The sequence below is a fragment of the Lepidochelys kempii genome, chromosome 3 (assembly GCF_965140285.1).
Source record: "Lepidochelys kempii isolate rLepKem1 chromosome 3, rLepKem1.hap1, whole genome shotgun sequence".
Lineage (NCBI taxonomy): Eukaryota > Metazoa > Chordata > Testudines > Cheloniidae > Lepidochelys > Lepidochelys kempii.
This window is the reverse complement of record NC_136382.1, coordinates 3114574-3133894: the sequence shown is the minus strand read 5'-3', so window position 1 is coordinate 3133894 and position 19321 is coordinate 3114574. Positions and strand designations below refer to the sequence as shown.

Sequence of the window (19321 nt, the reverse complement as noted above, 5' to 3'; positions counted from 1 at the left end):
GAGCAAACATAGCTGTGGTCATCCTCCAGCAGTGGTGAGAACGAGATGCCATCAGATCCTGTCCCGGAGCCCCCGGAGCCACTGCCATGTCCCTGAGCCCCCAGAGCCACCGCCATGTCCTGGAGCCCCCGGAGCCGCCACCACCACGTCCCGGAGCCCCCGGAGCCACCGTGACGTCCCTGAGTCCCCAGAGCCACCAGCACGTCCCGGAGCCCCCGGAGCCACCGTGACGTCCCTGAGTCCCCAGAGCCACCAGCACGTCCCGGAGCCCCCGGAGCCACCGTGACGTCCCTGAGCCCCTGGAGCCACCGCCACGTCCCGGAGCCCCCAGAGCCACCACCACGTCCTGGAGCCCCCGGAGCCACCGCGATGTCCCTGAGCCCCCAGAGCCACCACCACGTCCCTGAGCCCCTGGAGCCACCGCCACGTCCGTGAGCCCCCGGAGCCACCACCACGTCCCGGAGCCCCCGGAGCCACCGCGACATCCCTGAGCCCCCAGAGCCACCACCACGTCCCTGAGCCCCCGGAGCCACTGCCACGTCCCTGAGCCCCCGGAGCCACCGCGACGTCCCTGAGCCCCCGGAGCCACCGCCACGTCCCTGAGCCCCCGGAGCCACTGCCACGTCCCTGAGCCCCTGATGCCGACACATCACCTGAGCCCCTGGAGTCACCGGCATGTCCCTCCCTAGCTCCCAGCAATGCCGCCGCGCCCCTGCTGAACTCCTAGAGATGGTGCCACGATCCCGACCCCCAGAGACGCCACCATGCCCAACAGCCAGATGCCATGTGCCACCTCCCCCCGCCCCCAGTGGCTGGGCACTGCCCCAGCACGCCTCTGGGAAACCGCAGGGTCCTTTGCCCCACAGAAGCAGGGGCGCTGGGCTGGCTGAGCACTGTCTTCTGGGCTGCCCCACGGAGCTCGGACACCGCCTGGGAGAGAGGCCCCAGCCCCTCCCCACGATGGCCCCGGTACCTGGGTACTGCAGCGGGATGTCGATCTTGGGCCCGATGACGTAGTGCCCCTCCTCCAGGCTGTGAGCCGTCACCGTGGTCCACTGGCGGCAGGAGTGAATGAGGAGCACGTCCTGGTCACTCACCCCCTCCACGTACTCTCCTGCAGTGGGGACAGAGAGCCCTGAGCACCGGGCCAGCCTGATCCCTCCCCCCATCACCTCCCCCAGCACCCTGCACCTCCTACGCAGCCAGCCCCGAGCACCCCGGCCAGCCTGATCCCTCCCCCCCAGCACCTGCCCCAGCACCCTGCACCTCCTACGCAGCCAGCCCCGAGCACCCCGGCCAGCCTGATCCCCCCCATCACCTGCCCCCAGCACCCTGCACCTCCTACGCAGCCAGCCCCGAGCACCCCGGCCAGCCTGATCCCCCCCATCACCTGCCCCAGCACCCTGCACCTCCTACGCAGCCAGCCCCGAGCACCCCGGCCAGCCTGATCCCTCCCCCCCAGCACCTCCCCCCAGCACCCTGCGCCTCCTACGCAGCCAGCCCTGAGCACCCCGGCCAGCCTGATCCCCCCCATCACCTGCCCCAGCACCCTGCACCTCCTACGCAGCCAGCCCCGAGCACCCCGGCCAGCCTGATCCCCCCCCCCTCACCTCCCCCAGCACCCTGCACCCTCCTACGCAGCCAGCCCCGAGCACCCCGGCCAGCCTGATCCCCCCCCCTCACCTCCCCCAGCACCCTGCGCCTCCTACGCAGCCAGCCCCGAGCACCCCGGCCAGCCTGATCCCCCCCCCCTCACCTCCCCCAGCACCCTGCACCCTCCTACGCAGCCAGCCCCGAGCACCCCGGCCAGCCTGATCCCTCCCCCCCAGCACCTGCCCCAGCACCCTGCACCTCCTACGCAGCCAGCCCCGAGCACCCCGGCCAGCCTGATCCCTCCCCCCATCACCTCCCCCAGCACCCTGCGCCTCCTACGCAGCCAGCCCCGAGCACCCCGGCCAGCCTGATCCCCCCCCCCCAGCACCTGCCCCAGCACCCTGCACCTCCTACGCAGCCAGCCCCGAGCACCCCGGCCAGCCTGATCCCCCCCATCACCTGCCCCCAGCACCCTGCGCCTCCTACGCAGCCAGCCCCGAGCACCCCGGCCACCCTGATCCCCCCCATCACCTCCCCCAGCACCCTGCACCTCCTACGCAGCCAGCCCCGAGCACCCCGGCCAGCCTGATCCCCCCCATCACCTCCCCCAGCACCCTGCGCCTCCTACGCAGCCAGCCCTGAGCACCCCGGCCAGCCTGATCCCCCCCATCACCTCTCTGCGCCTGAGCACTGTTCTCTGGCCTGGGCCTTCCAGGATCTCTGCCGCGTTACTGCTTCTCATTTAAGCTAAATTGTTGTTTGGTCACCGGCTCTTTTATGAAAATTGTCACTTTTATTTACAGTTTGTCACTTTCACCAGCCTGGCCGGAGGCTGCAAACTCTTCCACATGGACGACAGCATGAGCAGCCTGGTGACTGCAAAGCGAGCAGCCCCCTGGGTCACCAGCTGCCGGGCCTGGGGATGGGGATGGGGGGTCCCCTTTACACTGCTCTTCAAACCAGAACGTTGTGCGTGAACTGGTGATTTCAACGCAATCGTTCCGTCAGCTGCCAGGAGAAGCCCAATGCCACCTTTAAAAGGGGGGCAGGCGGGATGGTGAAAACCCCAGGGCTGGTCCCAAATACTCACTCCCCAGGGAGGGAGAAATATGATTCCCCGACACTGAACAGGGGAGGCAGACGGGATCTCAAACACCCAGCCCAAAAGCCATTTTTGCCCAGACAAATTTCCCACTCAGCTCAGACCCCTGTAACTCCTGATTGCGGCTGCGGCGTGGGCCGTGTGTTGCACCCAGGGACCGGTGCAGGCGCGTGGCTCGCGGGCCTCTCTCTCCGTCCATCGATCGCAGGTGAACTGGGGCTATGTGACGAAGTGGGCCTGTTCTTAATGTTTCCTCCGAATATTGTGGGGGTGCCTCAGTTTCCCCTATGCAGTTCTTAAGTATCTAGGTGGTGGGGTAAGGGTGTATGATCATTGCACAGCCCTAGAGGGCAGGTGTGTGCAGGGGTCTGGACACAGAGAATGGCCGACACCCTGTTTCCTGGCAACTGATGGCCTGGGCCCTTCCCCCCCTGCAAGGTGAAAGCTGAAGGGTTGGAGAACAAAGGAATCAGGTGACCACCTGGCCCAGGAAAGGAACAAAGCCCAGAGGAGGAGGGGCTGGAGGGAGTTTCAGTTTTGGGGCTGGCTGGGACATGGAGTGAAGGGCAGACGTGGTTGTCTGGCTCACTGGCCCCAAAATGGACCCAGCTGAGGGGTCCCGTTCTCTGCACCTGCAAGCTCTGTTTTAGACCATGTTCCTGTCGTCTAACAAACCTTCTGTTTTACTGGCTGGCTGAGAGTCCCGTCTGACTGCGAAGTTGGGGTGCCGGACCCTCTGGCTTCCTCAGGAGCCCCGCCTGAGCGGACTGGCTGGGGGAAGCGCACGGAGGGGCAGAGGATGCTGAATGCTCCGAGGTCAGGCCCAGGAAGGTGGAAGCTGTGTGAGCTGTGTGTCCTGAAGACAGGCTGCTCACAGAAAGGCGACTGCCCCAGAGTCCTGACTGGCTTCATGGGGAGCAGTTCCAGAGCATCGCCCAGGGACTCCGTGACAACTGGTGGCAGCGGTGGGATGTACTGCACCCCGTGGATGGCGCTTCCTGCAGTAAGTGACTGGGGAGCAGTAACACGAAGGGGGATCGCCGAGGACCAGGCCTGCTGAAGGCTCAGAGAGGAGCGGTTTCGGGGGGCGGTTAACCCCTGGGAGTGTGTGACCAGCGAGAAGGACTGTGCAGTAATGGGGTCCCCCTGGGGACTGCAGTGAGCAGTCTCAGGGGCGGAGGAGCCTGCAGCTTGGCGCGGGGAGAGAGAAGGACTTTTGCAGTAACAGGGTTCCCCTGGGGATTGCAGCGACCAGTCCAAGGGGCGGAGGAGTCTGCAGCTCGACCCTGGCAAAGAGGTGGTGACCTCGAGAAGGGCTGGCACACTAGGGGTTCTCCCTGGAAACCGTGGGGAGCTGAGAACACACGGGCCTCTGAGTCCACAACAACTTGGGAAGAGCGGAGTGACGGCCTGTCCCCGTCTCCTTAAGAAGGACATTGTAACCCTGTGCAGAAAGAGAGGGTTGAGCGTTGGAAAGTTCACCAAAGCAGAGTTAACCGTGCAGCTGGAGGAGGATGACCGCTCTAAGGAACAGATTCCTGACCCCAAATGGGGCTATAGCAGGATCTGGGAGCAGCTGGAGTGGGAGCCAGGCATCGCCAAGACTCCTGTCCCCGACCAGACGGGGGTCTTCACGATCGGGTTCCCCATCGGGGGATCGAGACGGACGGGATTGGAGCTGAGTCCGAGAGAGCAAGAGGACTGTGAGAGACAGCGAGAGCCCGAGAAAGAGCTGCAGAAGCAGCAGCAGCATGAACTGGCGGTGGGGGAGCGGAGAGGCCTAGGGGACCTCCCCGGGGTGAGTGGGGATAGATCCCGGGGGGCCAGTTCCGCAGGGAACCTCGAGACTAAATTGCTGCCCCTGGTTAAGGAGGGGGGGATGTGGATGCCCACCTCACTGCCTTTGAGCAGGCTGGCGATTTGAACCAAGGGGACCCTGCGGAAAAGCGCCGGTGTCTAGCTCCCTTGCTGGGTCCCAAGGCCACAGACTCCATCAGCCAGATGGGTGGGGAGGTGGACAGGCTCCCACTCCTGACCCCAACCTATATGTCTGTGTGGAGTTTCCTGGGGCCAGGCCCCTCGGACCCCCAGTGGGAGCGGAAGGTGATGGTCAATGGGGAGACATTCCTGGGGTGGCGAGATCCTGGGACAGAGAGAACTGGTGTCAGACCCTGGGTGGTGCAGCCTCAGATGCTGAGGGGCGCTGTGAGCTGGGTGAGGGTCCCAGGGACGAAGCCCCTCGCCTTCCCTATGGCCCAGATCCCTGTGCAGACCCAGGAGGAGTGGGGCTGGCTGGTCGTTGGGGTGCCCCAGGACACCAGCTGCGAGACCCTGTTGTGGGGTGACTGTGTCTCTTTGGGACAGGATCCAGGCCCTGTTCCTGTAACTGCCAAGGGCTTGAATTTGAATCCAGGGAACCAATCGGCGGAGAGGGAAATGGTCAGTGAAAATGCAGATGACCTGGCTGGCAGCAGGGAGGAGCCGTTAGGCTCAGGCTACCTGCCTGCCTGTAACCAGACCCCTGGGGCTGGGTGGGACAGAGAGATGCTCCCTGCCCCCTTGCACACAAGAGTGGGGACTCTCGCTGGCTCTGATGCATTGAGGAAAGCAGTGGCCTGCCCCCACTGGGACAGCAAGGGCAGTGCTGAGCTGAGACCCCAGCTGAGTGGGGGGAGACACAGGCAGGGCAGGGGATCTGTGGGGAGTGGCAAGGTGCTTGGTAAGGAAAGTTTGGATGAGCCTAGGCAGCCTTGTGATCTGATGGCTGTGTCCAGTCAGCAGGGTGCAAAGGCGAGGGGAGTGGAAGATGAGAGTCCCGGGACCTTACCTGTTAGCTGGGTGGAGAATTGGGACAGTGAAGGAAATGGGTCTCTGTCTGTCAGGGGTATTGACTTGCCTATGGAGGGAGCTACCCTGGTCTCCAAGCAGTTGTCTGTGACCAGCCTTGTGTGCTGGGACAAAGGGAATGAGATCCCAACCTGTGTGTCTGGTAAAGGAGAAAGTGTGTCCGGCTCTTCTTGGTCTGTGGAGCAGACAGAAGGGGCCTTTCAGCCTGTGATGGTTGAGGGTCCTGCAGTTGTCTCAGAGCTGGTTCTGGACTCAGCTAAAGCCCAGGAAGGGAAGGGTCCTAAGTTTCTGTCTGCTCGGGAGAATGGCCCTGTAACTAGGTCGCATCCAGTTAGGGTCTATGTAAAATCCCAGAGACCAGACAATTCTGGTGCTTGTATTTTGCCTGTTGCTAGTGTGTTGTTGGAAAGGGTGGAGCAACTCTGTCTAATCAGGGTGAGATCCTAGCCAGGGCACAAGGAGAGCATGAAGGTGTGTGATTGTGTTACCTACTGAGGGTGTGGAAACCTGTAGCAAGGAGGAAAAGATTCCTGAACTTGTGTGTGGCAAAGGGAAGGAGAAGGCTTCTAACCTTTTATCTAGGAAGTCTGTAAGTTTGCCTGAAAGGGGATTGTGTAGGAATCCGCCTGATGGGCCAGAGGTGATTCTGGATGTAAGGGAGACCCAGAAAGAGTCTGTTGTTGCTCAGGAAAGTGTTCCCCTAGAGCAAGCCCTAGGTAAAGAGGGTAAGAGCAGAATTTCTGGGAGGGGTGAACTGTTGCATAGAAAAGCCCTTGGGAAAGGAATCCTCATGGAGTCTTTGCAAGCAGTTTACTGCAACTGAAGGGTGTGAAAGTGATTTAATCAAGAAAGTTTCAGTTCCTAACAGCCAGAAATTTTCTGTTGTGAATGGATCCACTGACTTTCCTGTTGAAAGATCCAGTGTGGATAGCTTTGAGAAGGTCTCAGATGGAGTGAAAGCTGTTAAGAAAGGTATACCGTCCTATAACCAAGTGGCTGTGTTTGGCCAGCTTGTTGGGGAGCCAAGGCTGTGGAGAAAGGGATGTCTCCATGCTAGTTCTGTAAGTGAACAGTATGTGGCCCAGGTCAAGATGGGGGCCCTTAACCAAGAGAGCCCGAATTGCAGCCCTCCAGACTGGAGCTCTTGGAGAAAACCCAATCCCAGTTTGACCCCCTGGGGTTTTGGGGTGGCCAAAGGGCATGGGCTGCAGAAACCTTCCCACATGCAGCCTGCTAGTGCTATCGACCACCCCCGACCTAAGGGAGGGCGTGAAACTGGAAGGACCTGGTGTAACTCCTACCAAGGAATGGGAGAGATGCTGGGGCATCCATGGGAACATTGGTGGCTTCGAACTTCCCCAGGTCACCGGGTAAAGTGACCCCGCTCAGTTCGATCTCGAAGGGGGGAGAGATGTGACGAAGTGGGCCTGTTCTTAATGTTTCCTCTGAATATTGTGGGGGTGCCTCAGTTTCCCCTATGCAGTTCTTAAGTATCTAGGGGGTGGGATAAGGGTGTATGATCATTGCAGAGCCCTAGAGGGCAGGTGTGTGCAGGGGTCTGGACACAGAGAATGGCCGACACCCTGTTTCCTGGCAACTGATGGCCTGGGCCCTTCCCCCCCTGCAAGGTGAAAGCTGAAGGGTTGGAGAACAAAGGAATCAGGTGACCACCTGGCCCAGGAAAGGAACAAAGCCCAGAGGAGGAGGGGCTGGAGGGAGTTTCAGTTTTGGGGCTGGCTGGGACATGGAGTGAAGGGCAGACGTGGTTGTCTGGCTCACTGGCCCCAAAATGGACCCAGCTGAGGGGTCCCGTTCTCTGCACCTGCAAGCTCTGTGTTAGACCATGTTCCTGTTGTCTAATAAACCTCTGTTTTACTGGCTGGCTGAGAGTCCCGTCTGACTGTGAAGTTGGGGTGCCGGACCCTCTGGCTTCCCCAGGAACCCCGCCTGAGCGGACTGGCTGGGGGAAGCGGACGGAGGGGCAGAGGATGCTGAATGCTCCGAGGTCAGACCCAGGAAGGTGGAAGCTGGGTGAGCTGTGTGTCCTGCAGACAGGCTGCTCACAGGAAGGCGACTGCCCCAGAGTCCTGACTGGCTTCATGGGGAGCAGTTCCAGAGCATCGCCCGGGGACTCCGTGACAGGCTATTCGGGGATGCCGGAGCAGGGAGAGCGAGTCCTCCCTTCCCGCAGACCTGCCTGGACCTGCCCCTTCGGCGAGGCCGTTTCGGGGAATATTCCCCCCGCCAATCTCGGCGGATGAGCAGGTCTCCGCTGCCAAGAGTGGCAAGTTGCCCTGGCAACGCCTCTTTGTTCAGATTAAATAGCCCAGCTGGAGCGACAACTTTATTGATACCAAACCCCGCCGCCGAGCGCTTCCACAGCTCCGCCGGGAAAGCAGAGCTGGGGCCAGGGGGGGCAGAGCCGCCGACTCCCACGGCGCGGCCCACGGCGCGACTCGGAGTCACGGGCTTGGTTCGGTTAGAGCAGCTGCAGCCGCACAGCGCCCCCGTGTGCCGTGCTGGGGTACTGGGGAGAGCGCCCCCCTGCGGAGCCCCCTCGTGCCGCACTGGGGCATGGGGCTCAGCACCGACACCGGGGGGAGAGCGCCCCCTACTGAGCCATCCCCCCCATTGCAGCACAGCGCCCCCTCGCCCCGCACTGGGGCATGGGGCTCAGCACCGACACCGGGGGGAGAGCGCCCCCTACTGAGCCATCCCCCCCATTGCAGCACAGCGCCCCCTCGCTCCGCACTGGGGCATTGGTTCTGTATCTACGCCGAGAGGAGACTGCACTCTCACTCGCACTGCCGGCATTTTCTGCGGAGTCAGGTTTGTCCAGCCCCAGGGCTGACGCGACCCAGATCTCAAGCCCAGTTGGGTGGAAGAGCCCACAGCCTGAAGCAGGGGCTCGGAAAAGGGGTGAGAAATCAAGCAGGCCTGAGAAAATGTGTCCCTGCGGCTTTGTGTGTACGCACAAACACACACAAACACACACACAGCAAGTGCGAGGTGAAGCCGGGGACGTCAGCGGCACCTCTTGAAAAGCATGCAGGCTCCGCTGTGCAGCTCGCAGTTGGTGCAGATAATGCCGCTATCATGATACAATGTTGTCAGGGCCACCCCCATTCACTGGGCCCAAAGCTGAGCTAAGTTTTCTCGCCATCCTCTCCAAGGTCCTTAGCTGGGCCCCGTCCCCTCAGGACCTCCCAATCGTTACCATATTTATCTCCCACCCTGTGAAGCAGGGTGGTGCAGATACTGAATGGAAGCCCAGGGAGAGTAAGTGACGTGACCAAGGTCCTACAGGAAGCCTGTGCCAGAGAAGGGACTTGAAGCAGGTCTCTGGTGTCCTCAGTGCAGACCCTAATCACTGCACTTCTGGAGCAGCTCAGGTAACCCTGACTGGAAGAGACCCAGTTACTAACAAAGACATCTGGGAATGAGCCTGCCCTCCCGCTGCCCCCCGCCTGGGAAAACACAGCCCATGCCTCCCCCCACCAGGGATGTTGGGACCATCCTGCCACGGCTGGAATGAGGGGGCACCTTAACAGTAAGCAAAAAATCCCCCTGCCCCGACCCTGGGGCAGATGGACTAGATGGGACCTAATAGGTCTTCCTCTCCCGAAGGACTAAGGCATCTCAAGCGTCTGTGTGTCCGTCCAGCCTGCTGTCTTCCTGCTCTCAATATACCAACTGCACCAACACCCAAGTTGTGCTCTCTGGGGAGTGGCTGGGACACACTCGGGGTCAGGAATCCGTCTTTCCCCCGGTCACGAGTGACACACCGGAGGCGATCGACGCTGGGAGACTCGTCCCCACGTCGCCTTTTCCCGCACTGACGCTGGTCTGGTTTAAAACCTCAGCAGGCAACTCATTTGGGAACAAAGGGGCAGAACTCAGCGTCGTTCACCCAGGGCTCCACCCACCCCCCTTTTCTCCCCACCTTCCCATCCGCTGCTCTGCTCTGAGCCCTTGGCTGTCTGGTCCATGGCCTCCCAAAGAGCCCGTTGGGACCAGCGTCTGGGATGCCAGGGCCGCGGCTCTCCAAGCAGCCTGTGCCAGGGGCGGCCGGCCGGCAGGGAGCCCTCCCCGAATGTTGTTCTGCGAACCTCAGCAACAGTTACTAGGGAAAAGCTGCAAAGGTCCAAGGACTTGAAATCCAACCGGCCCCTTCTGGCAGCTGCTGGCAAGCGGGCCTGGGCCGCAAAGACAGCCCCTTTGTGTGGCTGCTGCTGCTGCCGGGAGAGAGATCGCACACGGAAAGCCATCGCAACTGTGTGCTCTGGCTGGCTGTGCGCGGTGGGTGCCGGGGCTCACACGGCCCAGCCCGCTCAAGGACACGCAGCCCAGGGGCGACGGGGACGTCGAGGCTCACGTTCTAGGTGCCTTGCAAGCAGACAGCTCCTGAGAAGTTGAGGGAGACCAGGAAGAGCTACAGGAAAGAGCCGGGGCTGGAGGGGCTGCGTCCTGGGGAGGGAGAATGGCTAATTGGGGGAAGAGACCTTAGTGGCCTGCTAGGAGCCTGCACGTATTTGGAGGGTGCAGCACCCCGGAGCGAGGGGGATACTTCGGGTGCTACACAGGTGGGAAAGGGGCAGGTGTAGTGGGATGAAGCTGAGTTACTCGGTCCAGACTGGTTCACCCAGGACCCCAAGCAGCACTGCTCCTAGTCCAGGACTGCCTTACAGATAGTCCTAGATTTTAAAGCAAATCCCCCAAAGCTGCCTCCTCAGTACATCTAAGGATATTGATCTGTTACTGGGTGCGAAGCCTTTCCGTAGGCAGGCTCCCAGCTCCGGAGCCGGGACACTTCAGGCCACCTCCCCTCCCTGGTGCTGCTCCGAGAAGCTGGACCGCAGCAGCCCCAGCCCCCGCCTTCCAAGAGGAAGTGGAAATCGATCCAGCAATAAACTGGTAACATGACAGTTTGTAACACAGGCAGAGCCTCCATAATTAGCTCATCCCTGAGCACCTGGGGCCCGCAGGAATTCCTGTCGAGTGGCCGACAGCCAGCCTGGAAAGGGGAGGGATACAACCCCATCCTTCTATGCAGGGGTGGCCAACCTGGGCCTGAGAAGGAGCCAGAATTTACCAATGTACTTTGCCAAAGAGCCCCAGTAATACATCAGCAGCCCCCCCACATCCGCTCCTCCCCCCCAGCCCCCAGCGCCTCCCGCCCACCGGCAGCCCCGCTGATCAACACCTCCCCCTCCCTCCCTGCACCAACTAATCAGCTGTTTTGCAGCGTGCAGGAGGCTCTGGGGGGGAGGGGGGAGGAGCGAGGGCACGGCCGGCTCAGGGGAGGGCCGGGAAGGGGTGGAGTGGGGGCAGGGCCTGGGGCAGAGCCGGGGGTTCAGCCGTGAGCACCCCCCGGCACACTGGGAAGTTGGCACCTGTCGCTCCAGCCCCGGAGTCGGTGCCTGTACAAGGAGCCGCCTGTTAACGTCTGAAGAGCCGCATGGGGCTCCGGAGCCGCAGGTTGGCCACCCCGGTCTACTGCAAAGAGCGCACGCCCCTCGCTCTACCGTGGTACAGCCTTTGTCCTGCCTGCGGGCTGCAGCCACTAGAGGGCAATACCGTCACCCGCGTACGAGTTACTTGGGTATGACCCCAGCGGGGTTTACATCTAAAGGTTAATGGTGCTGGGGACAAGAACCCTGTAAAACCCACCTACCTTCCCCCTCGTGGGGCCTGATCAAAAGCTGACTGGCCTCAATGGGGGGCTTTCCAGTGAACTACGGAGCAGGCCCTTTGGGCCCAGCCCGTCCCAGTGCCGAGTGCCCCCAAAGGATCCAAAAAAAGGGAACTCTGGCCTTGCCCCTCCGTGCCCGATTGCGGGCCAGCATTTGGAGTGAGTTCCAGTCAGCCGCGCCTGTGGAAACCCTCCAGAGACAGCCAGGCTGCCCAGGGAGTCGAGAGGGAAGGGGACAGGGCTGCCCTGTCATGGTGCTGCAGGCCCTCCCTGCCTCAACTTCCTCCTCTGAGGTGGGAGACCCCTCCCCCCCCCAGGCTTCCCCACACAGGGTGGAGTCTGTGCCAGCACTTAGCCCCCCCCAGCCAAGTCAATAACTAACATTTAACCCTTTCCAGGATAACAGAAGTCCAAACAAACCAAGAGTTTGTTTGCCCCCTTGGGCTCCTCTTTAGCCCGCCTCCCGGGCACCCTTTAACTCTCCCCACTTGGGGGCAGAGCGCTGACTCCCAGCTGACTTCCTGGGCGTGCCCGCCTTCTGCCAGCCCCGCTTGCTCTGCGCCGGGCCCCTCCCACACCGAGGCCTGGGCCACTCTGCCAGTGGAGATCGATGTGGCTGCAGGGCTCAGGGGTATGAAACCCGCACCCCGCGATGCCGCCCTCACCCCCAGGGTAGACAGGGCTTGGTCAGTGGACGAACACTTCTGCCGATCAAGCTACTGCCTCTTAGCTGCTGGGTTACTTACAGGGATGGAAACAGCCTGCCGGCGCGGTCGGAAACTTCCACACAACGGTGCCAGAGCAGCGGAGCCTCGGCACACCCGTAGCATACGCATGGCCTGAGTCTTCACAGCCGGTTTGGGAGGCCCCAGTTTTCAGGCTGCCACCGGACCCCAGTTAGTCCAGCCCCCTTAGGCTGGGAGACAGGGGCGCTGGAACGGGGGGGCTTTACCCTCCCACTTTTTACCGGCCGGCCGTAAGGGCGAGTGATGGAGGGAGGGGAGGAGGGGAACGAGTGGGGAGGGGCTTGGTGGGAAGAGGTGGGGCGGGGTCTTGGGGAAAAGGGCGGTGCAGGGGCGGGGTCTCGAGGGACAGTGCAGCACAGCATGGTGCGGGCATGGGCACCCGTGGCACTCCCCGCACACTTTTCGGGGGCTTCCGCCTCTCCCGCTGAGAGAAAGCTAATTATGGCCCAGGTGGGGCTGAGCAAACAGAGCTGGCAAGCCCCAGAGCTCCTGGCCCTTAAAGAGGCAGGCTAGCCCGTTCCACAGCGTGTGAAGGAGCAGGAGGCCAATGGGGGCAAAGCAGGTCCCTGAGGACATACCCCTCAGCAATGGAGCGATGTCAGTGTAAATGTTAAGTGTAGGCTGGGTCCTAACATCAAGAAGGCCGAGGTGTTTCATGCCTTTAGTCTTCACTCAAAGGTTGATGGTGACCAAATATTCAACACAATTAATATTAATGACAAGGGGAAGGAAGAGGAGGACTTGTGGCACCTTAGAGACTAACCAATTTATTTGAGCATAAGCTTTCATGAGCTACAGCTCACTTCATCAGATGCATATCGTGGAAACTGCAGAAGACATTATATACACAGAGACCATGAAACAATACCTCCTCCCACCCCACTCTCCTGCTGGTAATAGCTTATCTAAAGTGATCATCAAGTTGGGCCATTTCCAGCACAAATCCAGGTTTTCTCACCCTCCACCCCCCCACACACAAACTCACTCTCCTGCTGGTAATAGCCCATCCAAAGTGACCACTCTCTTTACAATGTGTATGATAATCAAGGTGGGCCATTTCCAGCACAAATCCAGGTTTTCTCACCCCCCCACACTTTTTTTTTTTCCCCAAAAACCACACACACAAACTCACTCTCCTGCTGGTAATAGCTCATCCAAAGTGACCACTCTCCTTACAATGTGTATGATAATCAAGGTGGGCCATTTCCAGCATAAATCCAAGTTTAACCAGAACGTCCCGGGGGGGGGGGGGTAGGAAAAAACAAGGGGAAATAGGCTACCTTGCATAATGACTTAGCCACTCCCAGTCTCTATTTAAGCCTAAATTAATAGTATCCAATTTGCAAATGAATTCCAATTCAGCAGTTTCTCGCTGGAGTCTGGATTTGAAGTTTTTTTGTTGTAAGATAGCGACCTTCATGTCTGTGATTGCGTGACCAGAGAGATTGAAGTGTTCTCCGACTGGTTTATGAATGTTATAATTCTTGACATCTGATTTGTGTCCATTTATTCTTTTACGTAGAGACTGTCCAGTTTGACCAATGTACATAGCAGAGGGGCATTGCTGGCACATGATGGCATATATCACATTGGTGGATGTGCAGGTGAACGAGCCTCTGATAGTGTGGCTGATGTTATTAGGCCCTTTGATGGTGTCCCCTGAATAGATCTGTGGGCACAGTTGGCAACGGGCTTTGTTGCAAGGATAGGTTCCTGGGTTAGTGGTTCTGTTGTGTGGTATGTGGTTGTTGGTGAGTATTTGCTTCAGGTTGGGGGGCTGTCTGTAGGCAAGGACTGGCCTGTCTCCCAAGATTTGTGAGAGGGGAAGGAAGGAAGCTAAACTAGGGAAAGATCAGGTTAAAGGAGATGTAGATACAGTCAATGGATTCAAGTCAGCAGGGCCTGATGAAATTCATCCCAGGGTACTAAAGAAAGTAGCTGAAGCAATCTCGGAACCATTTGCAATTATCTTTGAGAACTGCTGAAGGACGGGTGAGGTCCCAGAGAACTGGAGAAGGGCAAACACAGGACCTGTCTTTAAAAACAGGAACAAAGAGGATCTGGGGAATTACAGACCAGGCAGCCTAACTCCTATACCTGGAAAGATACTGGAACAAATTTTAAACAATCCGTTTGTAAGCACCTGGACGATAACTGGGTGATAAGGAACATCCATCATGGATTTGCCAAGTACAAATCATGCCAAATCAACCTAATTTCCTTCTTTGACAGGGTTACTGGCCTAGTGGCTGGGGGAAGCAGTAGATGTGATAGATCTTGATTTTAGTGAGGCTTTTCACACTGTCCCACATGACATTCTCATGAGCAAACTAGGGAAACGTGGGCTAGATGATATTACTGTAAGGTGGGTGCACAACTGGTTGACCGGACTCAAAGAGTAGTTATCACTGGTTCCAGGCCCGTTGACAGAAATTCTGGGCCCCAGGGCAGAACAGTCAATGGGCCCCCGTGCACAGATGCTGACATTTGGGCGGTGCTGGGCGCGCTCTTCCGGCACAGCCAGGGCTTCCACATGCCCGCTCGGTAGGGTGCCAACTGTCTAATCGCACAAATCCAAAGACCCTTGCCTCGCTTATTGCCCTGCCCCTTCCCTGAAACCACGCCCCTGCCCCTTCTCTGAGGCCCCGCCCCCTGCTCATGCCATCCCCCTTCCCTCCGTTGCTCACTCTCACTCACTTTCCCCAGGCTGGGGCGGGGGGTAAGGGGTCGGGCTCTGGGAGGGAGTTTGGGAGCAGGCTCTAGATCTGGGGCAGGGGTTTGGGGTGCAGGAGGGGATCGGGGGTAGGTGCTTACCTCGTGCGGCTCCTGAAAGCGACTGGCTCACCCCTCCGGCAGCGGCTCCCAGGCGGGGGGGCCCAAAGGGTCTCCACACGCCGCTGGCTGCAGACACTGCCCCTGCAGCTCCCATTGGCCGCAGGACGTGCCAGCCGCTTCCAGGAGTGGCACGGAGCGCGGGCGGACAAGAAGCCTGCCGTAACCCCACTGCACTGCTGGCAGCAGCAGCTGGGGACCCCCGGGCCCTTTTAAATTGCCCGGGCCCCTGGGCACTTGGTTCCCTGTCCACCTGGGAGATCGTATCTAGTGGGGTTCCACAGGGGTCAGTCCTGGGCTCAGCACTGGTCAATATTTTCATTAATGACTGGACAATGGAGTGCAGAGCACACACATCAAATTTGCAGATGACGCCAAGTTGGGAGGGGATGCAAGCACTCTGGAGGACAGGGTTAGAATTCGAAATGACCTCGACAAACTGGACCATTGGTCTGAAATCAACCTGATGAAATTCAATAAAGACAAATGCAAAGTACTACACTTAGGAAGGAAAAATCAAAACAAAATGGGGAACAACTGGCTAGGCAGTAACACCGCTGAACAGGATCTGGGGATTACAGTGGATCACAAATTGAATATGAGCCAGCAATGTGATGCAGTTGCAATAAAGCCTAATAGCATTCTGGGGTGTATTATCAGGAGTGGCGTATGTAAGACACGGGAGATAATTTGTCCTGCTCTACTCAGCACTGGGGAGGCCTCAGCTGGAGCCCTATGTCCAGTTCTGGGCCCTGCACATTAGGAAAGATGTGGACAAATTGGAGCGAGTCCGGAGAAGAGAAACAAAACTAACAAAAGCTCTAGAAAACCTGCCCCCTGAGGAAAGGTTTAAAAAATGGGGCATGTGTAGTGCTGAGAAAGGAAGTCTAAGGGGGATCCTGATAAGTCTTCAGATATGTTAAGGGCTGTCATAAAAAGCATCTGACGAAGTGTTTTTTTATCCATGAAAGCTTATGCCCAAATAAATCTGTTAGTCTTTAAGATGCCACTGGACTCCACGTTGTTTTTGTGGATACAGACTAACACGGCTACCCCCTGATATAAAAAGGATGACAATCAATTGTTCTCCATGTCCACTGAAGGAAGGACAAGAAGAAATGAGCTTAATCTGAAGCAAGGGAGATTTTCGTTAGATAGCAGAAAAAACTTTCTAAGTATAAAGTTAGCTAAGCCCTGGCATCCTCTTCCCAGGGAGGTTGTGGGATCCCCGTCACTGGAGGTGTTTAAGAACAGGTTGGACAGACGCCTGTCTGGGCTGGTCTAGGTTTACTTGGCCCTGCCTCAGCACGGGGGCTGGACTAGACGACCTCTCGAGGTCCCTTCCAGTCCCACACTTCTAGGATTCTACAGCTCTGCTTGCAGAACCTTTATTACAGGCACTTACAAACGGGAAGGAACAAGCCCTGCTCTTGTCTCAGATTCCAGGTGGGGTTTGTAGGCCTGGCGCCAGGAAGAAACACCCACAGCTTCTTACTTGTAACCCGAGCGCGTCTGACACGAAGCGTGCAGCCCCACAGCACCGTTGCCGGGTCACTTTCAGAGGAGCACATGTCACATGTAAGAACTCCAGGCTTTTGTCCAGCTGAGTTTGAATTTGGCAGTTAATAAAATTCCAGCCAAACAACAGAGTTCTGGTACCCGGCGTCTAACTCATCAGCGAGAGACATGGGCACTATAATCCCGGCTCTTTGAGGGGGAGGCTCAGCTGAAAGTTTGCCTAAGTTCAGCCATGGTTCTGGTAAGCCTCGGGGGACTGGATTCCCCTTATGTGGACTAGAGAAGAGGGCAAGCTGCCTCAACTCCCACTCAAGCATGCTATGCCAGACAGGACAATTCCCCAGAGCTCAGCGGCACAGCTGTGATCCCAGGCAGCCACTGGGCCTAGTGAGGAACATCCCAGCCCAGGGACTTTCACTGTAACTAAATCTCATGCAGACTTGAGCTCTGGGATGAAAACATGTATAGCCGTGAAACTAGGACCAGTGGGGGTGGGGCCTGGGCCAGAGCACAGGGAAGAAAACCCTAGACAAGCCTCAAAGCTCAGCAGGGACATGCTGATTCACCTGTCTCCAACTTCCATTGCTCCAGCCAAGTGACGTCCCCTGGGAGTGGGAGTCGGGGGCTAACGCTGAGAATTTAGGAGCTGGAAAAGCCCCACTGGACCATCCAGCCCATCCCGCTCCCGCTCAAGCAGGTCACATTGCTCCTATGAGTCTCTTCTCCAGGGCTCAGCTCAATTAAGCTTTAAGTGATGGAGCGAGGGGGCTTGCACCATGTCGCTGGACACTCCGTTCCATAGGAGATCATTCCTGTGCTCCAGCCTGAAATCCCCTTGGCTTATTTCCTTCTCCATTCTCCTAGCTCCAATCCCTCAGAGCCGGCTGGCCGTCCCTCCTCTGCCCCATAGACTGGTGGGGATTGTTTATTACTGACTGGCATCTGTGCCCGCCCCCTAGGCTCTCCCGAGGTTCTCAGACAAAAGGGACATAAGCCATTATCCGGAGCTGGCTTTAGAGGCAAGTCAGTCACAAGGAAAAAGAAAACCTGGCAGCCAAGTGCTCTACAGAGGAGAAACCCAACAGCCCCACCGCCCGCTCTGCCCCTCAGCAGCCCCTCCCCGGGCTGGCAAAGAAAGGGGCTTGGAAAACTCCTGCCCATTATTGTCAGCGATGCTGCCTTGTATGAAACTTTATCTGCTCCGTACATTTCTCGAAGGTCTCTACACGAGCCAGTCTGAGCCGAGCTCCTCCGAGCTGCACCGTCCTGGGGCTAGTTCTGTACACGGACACACATGCAGAACACACGGGGACACACGCGTGGCCGGGGGCACACACCCACGCCAGAGCCCCGCAGCCACCCTGGCAACTCACACAGCCTACAAAGCTGCGGCCACAGGATGGGTTTGGGCTCTTTGGCGGAGGAACATGGGACAAGCCAGCCGAGGGACCCAGCCAGCCCTGTCCAGGGCTAGGGCTCCTAGTGGCTGGGGCAATGCAAGTAAATAATAGCCCTGTAGGTCCTGCATTGCTGGGGGCGGGATGGGGACTCCCCTCCGCCCAGACAAGGGGAGTTCCCAGAGCCCCCCGTTTCCAGATGTCCCCTCCCCCCAGGAGAGCACCCTCTGGTGCTCTGAGCTCCGAGCTGCTCTGGGGGAGCCCTGCAGGCAGGACTGGGGCCGGCCATGCCCGGCTGCTCCGGGGCCCCGGGAAGCTGGGGGGCGAGGTGTCTGCGCTCCGGGGCCAGAGTCTTTCGCTTCCCCGGGCAGAGCCCCGGCCCCATTCACACGGGCAGGACCGGCCGCTGCCATTAGCATTCAGGGCAGCGCCTGCTGCTGGCACAGCCCGCTTCTCCCGGCCCGCCCGCAGCACCCCCGCCGGGCAGCCAGCCACGGCCCCCGCCCGGGCTGCCCCCCACCCCGGCCCCCAGGAGCCGGGCGGGGGGCGCAGCAACGACCCCCAGCGCTTCCCATGGAGCGGGGCGGGGACGGTCAGGGGGGTCGGGGTCAGGAAAGAGGGCTGGGGGGTGGGAGAAGATGGCAGGGGGCGGGGGGAGTTCTTCTTCTTTGTAAATTTCCCCAGTGAAATCTCCTAGAAACTTTGCCGCGACGCTGGCCCCGATCCGGCCCCCGGGCCCCGGCCCGCCCCTCGCCTGGCCCCGATCCGGCCCCCGAGCCCCGGCCCGCCCCTCGCCTGGCCCCGATCCGGCCCCCGAGCCCCGGCCCGCCCCTCGCCTGGCCCCGCTCCGGCCCCCGAGCCCCGGCCCGCCCCTCACCTGGCCCCGATCCGGCCCCCGAGCCCCGGCCCGCCCCTCGCCTGGCCCCGATCCGGCCCCCGAGCCCCGGCCCGCCCCTCGCCTGGCCCCGATCCGGCCCCCGAGCCCCGGCCCGCCCCTCGCCTGGCCCCGATCCGGCCCCCGGGCCCCGGCCCGCCCCTCACCTGGCCCCAGGCGCACCAGCGTGGGCAGGCGGCACTTGCTGACGATCACATCCAGGGGCAGCGCCCCCGAGCTCCAGCTGACCTGGGCGAGCCCGGCGGCCAGTTTCTCCATCGCTCTCCGGCAGCCGCATCGCCCCTGGCCGGGCTCAGGCGCGGGGGCCCCGGGGGGCGGCCGGGCTGGGCGCCGGCGGCAGCAGCCCGGCCGGGCGCAGCATCAGCACCAGGGCGGCGGGGGGGGGGGGGGGGGGCTCCGGGGCCGCGGCTCCCGCCCTCACCGCGCGGGGTCCGGGCTCCGGCTGCAACCCCAGCGGGAGCGGCCCGCCCCCCGGCCCGCCCCCCATCCCCCCCGGGCTCCGCCCCCAGCCCGAGGACTCCCCTGCCCCCCCCGCGCCTCTCCAGCCCCCGCCCAAGGACTCCCCCGCCCCCGCCCCCCCACAGCCCCCAGCCCTGCCCATCTCCTCTTCCCAACCCACCCCTGTCCACCCCGTCTGGGGATTCTCCCCCCAACACAGCCCCTGCCCCCCCCCCGAGAGTATTCCCCCCCCGCACCCCT

General features: G+C 60.2%; 1 protein-coding gene across 1 annotated transcript in view; it reads right to left on the bottom strand.

The window, feature by feature from the left end:
* GAREM2 (GRB2 associated regulator of MAPK1 subtype 2) overlaps positions 1 to 18913 on the bottom strand; it is a 45079-nt gene extending 26166 nt beyond the window's left edge. Inside the window, exons 1-2 of the mRNA XM_073335492.2 lie at positions 18769 to 18913; positions 974 to 1114 (exon numbers count right to left, since the gene is read on the bottom strand). Of these exons, the coding sequence (XP_073191593.1) occupies positions 974 to 1114; positions 18769 to 18880 (253 nt within the window). The 5' untranslated portion in view covers positions 18881 to 18913. The remainder of the gene's footprint in view (positions 1 to 973; positions 1115 to 18768) is intronic.
* Between the last annotated feature and the right edge of the window lie 408 nt (positions 18914 to 19321).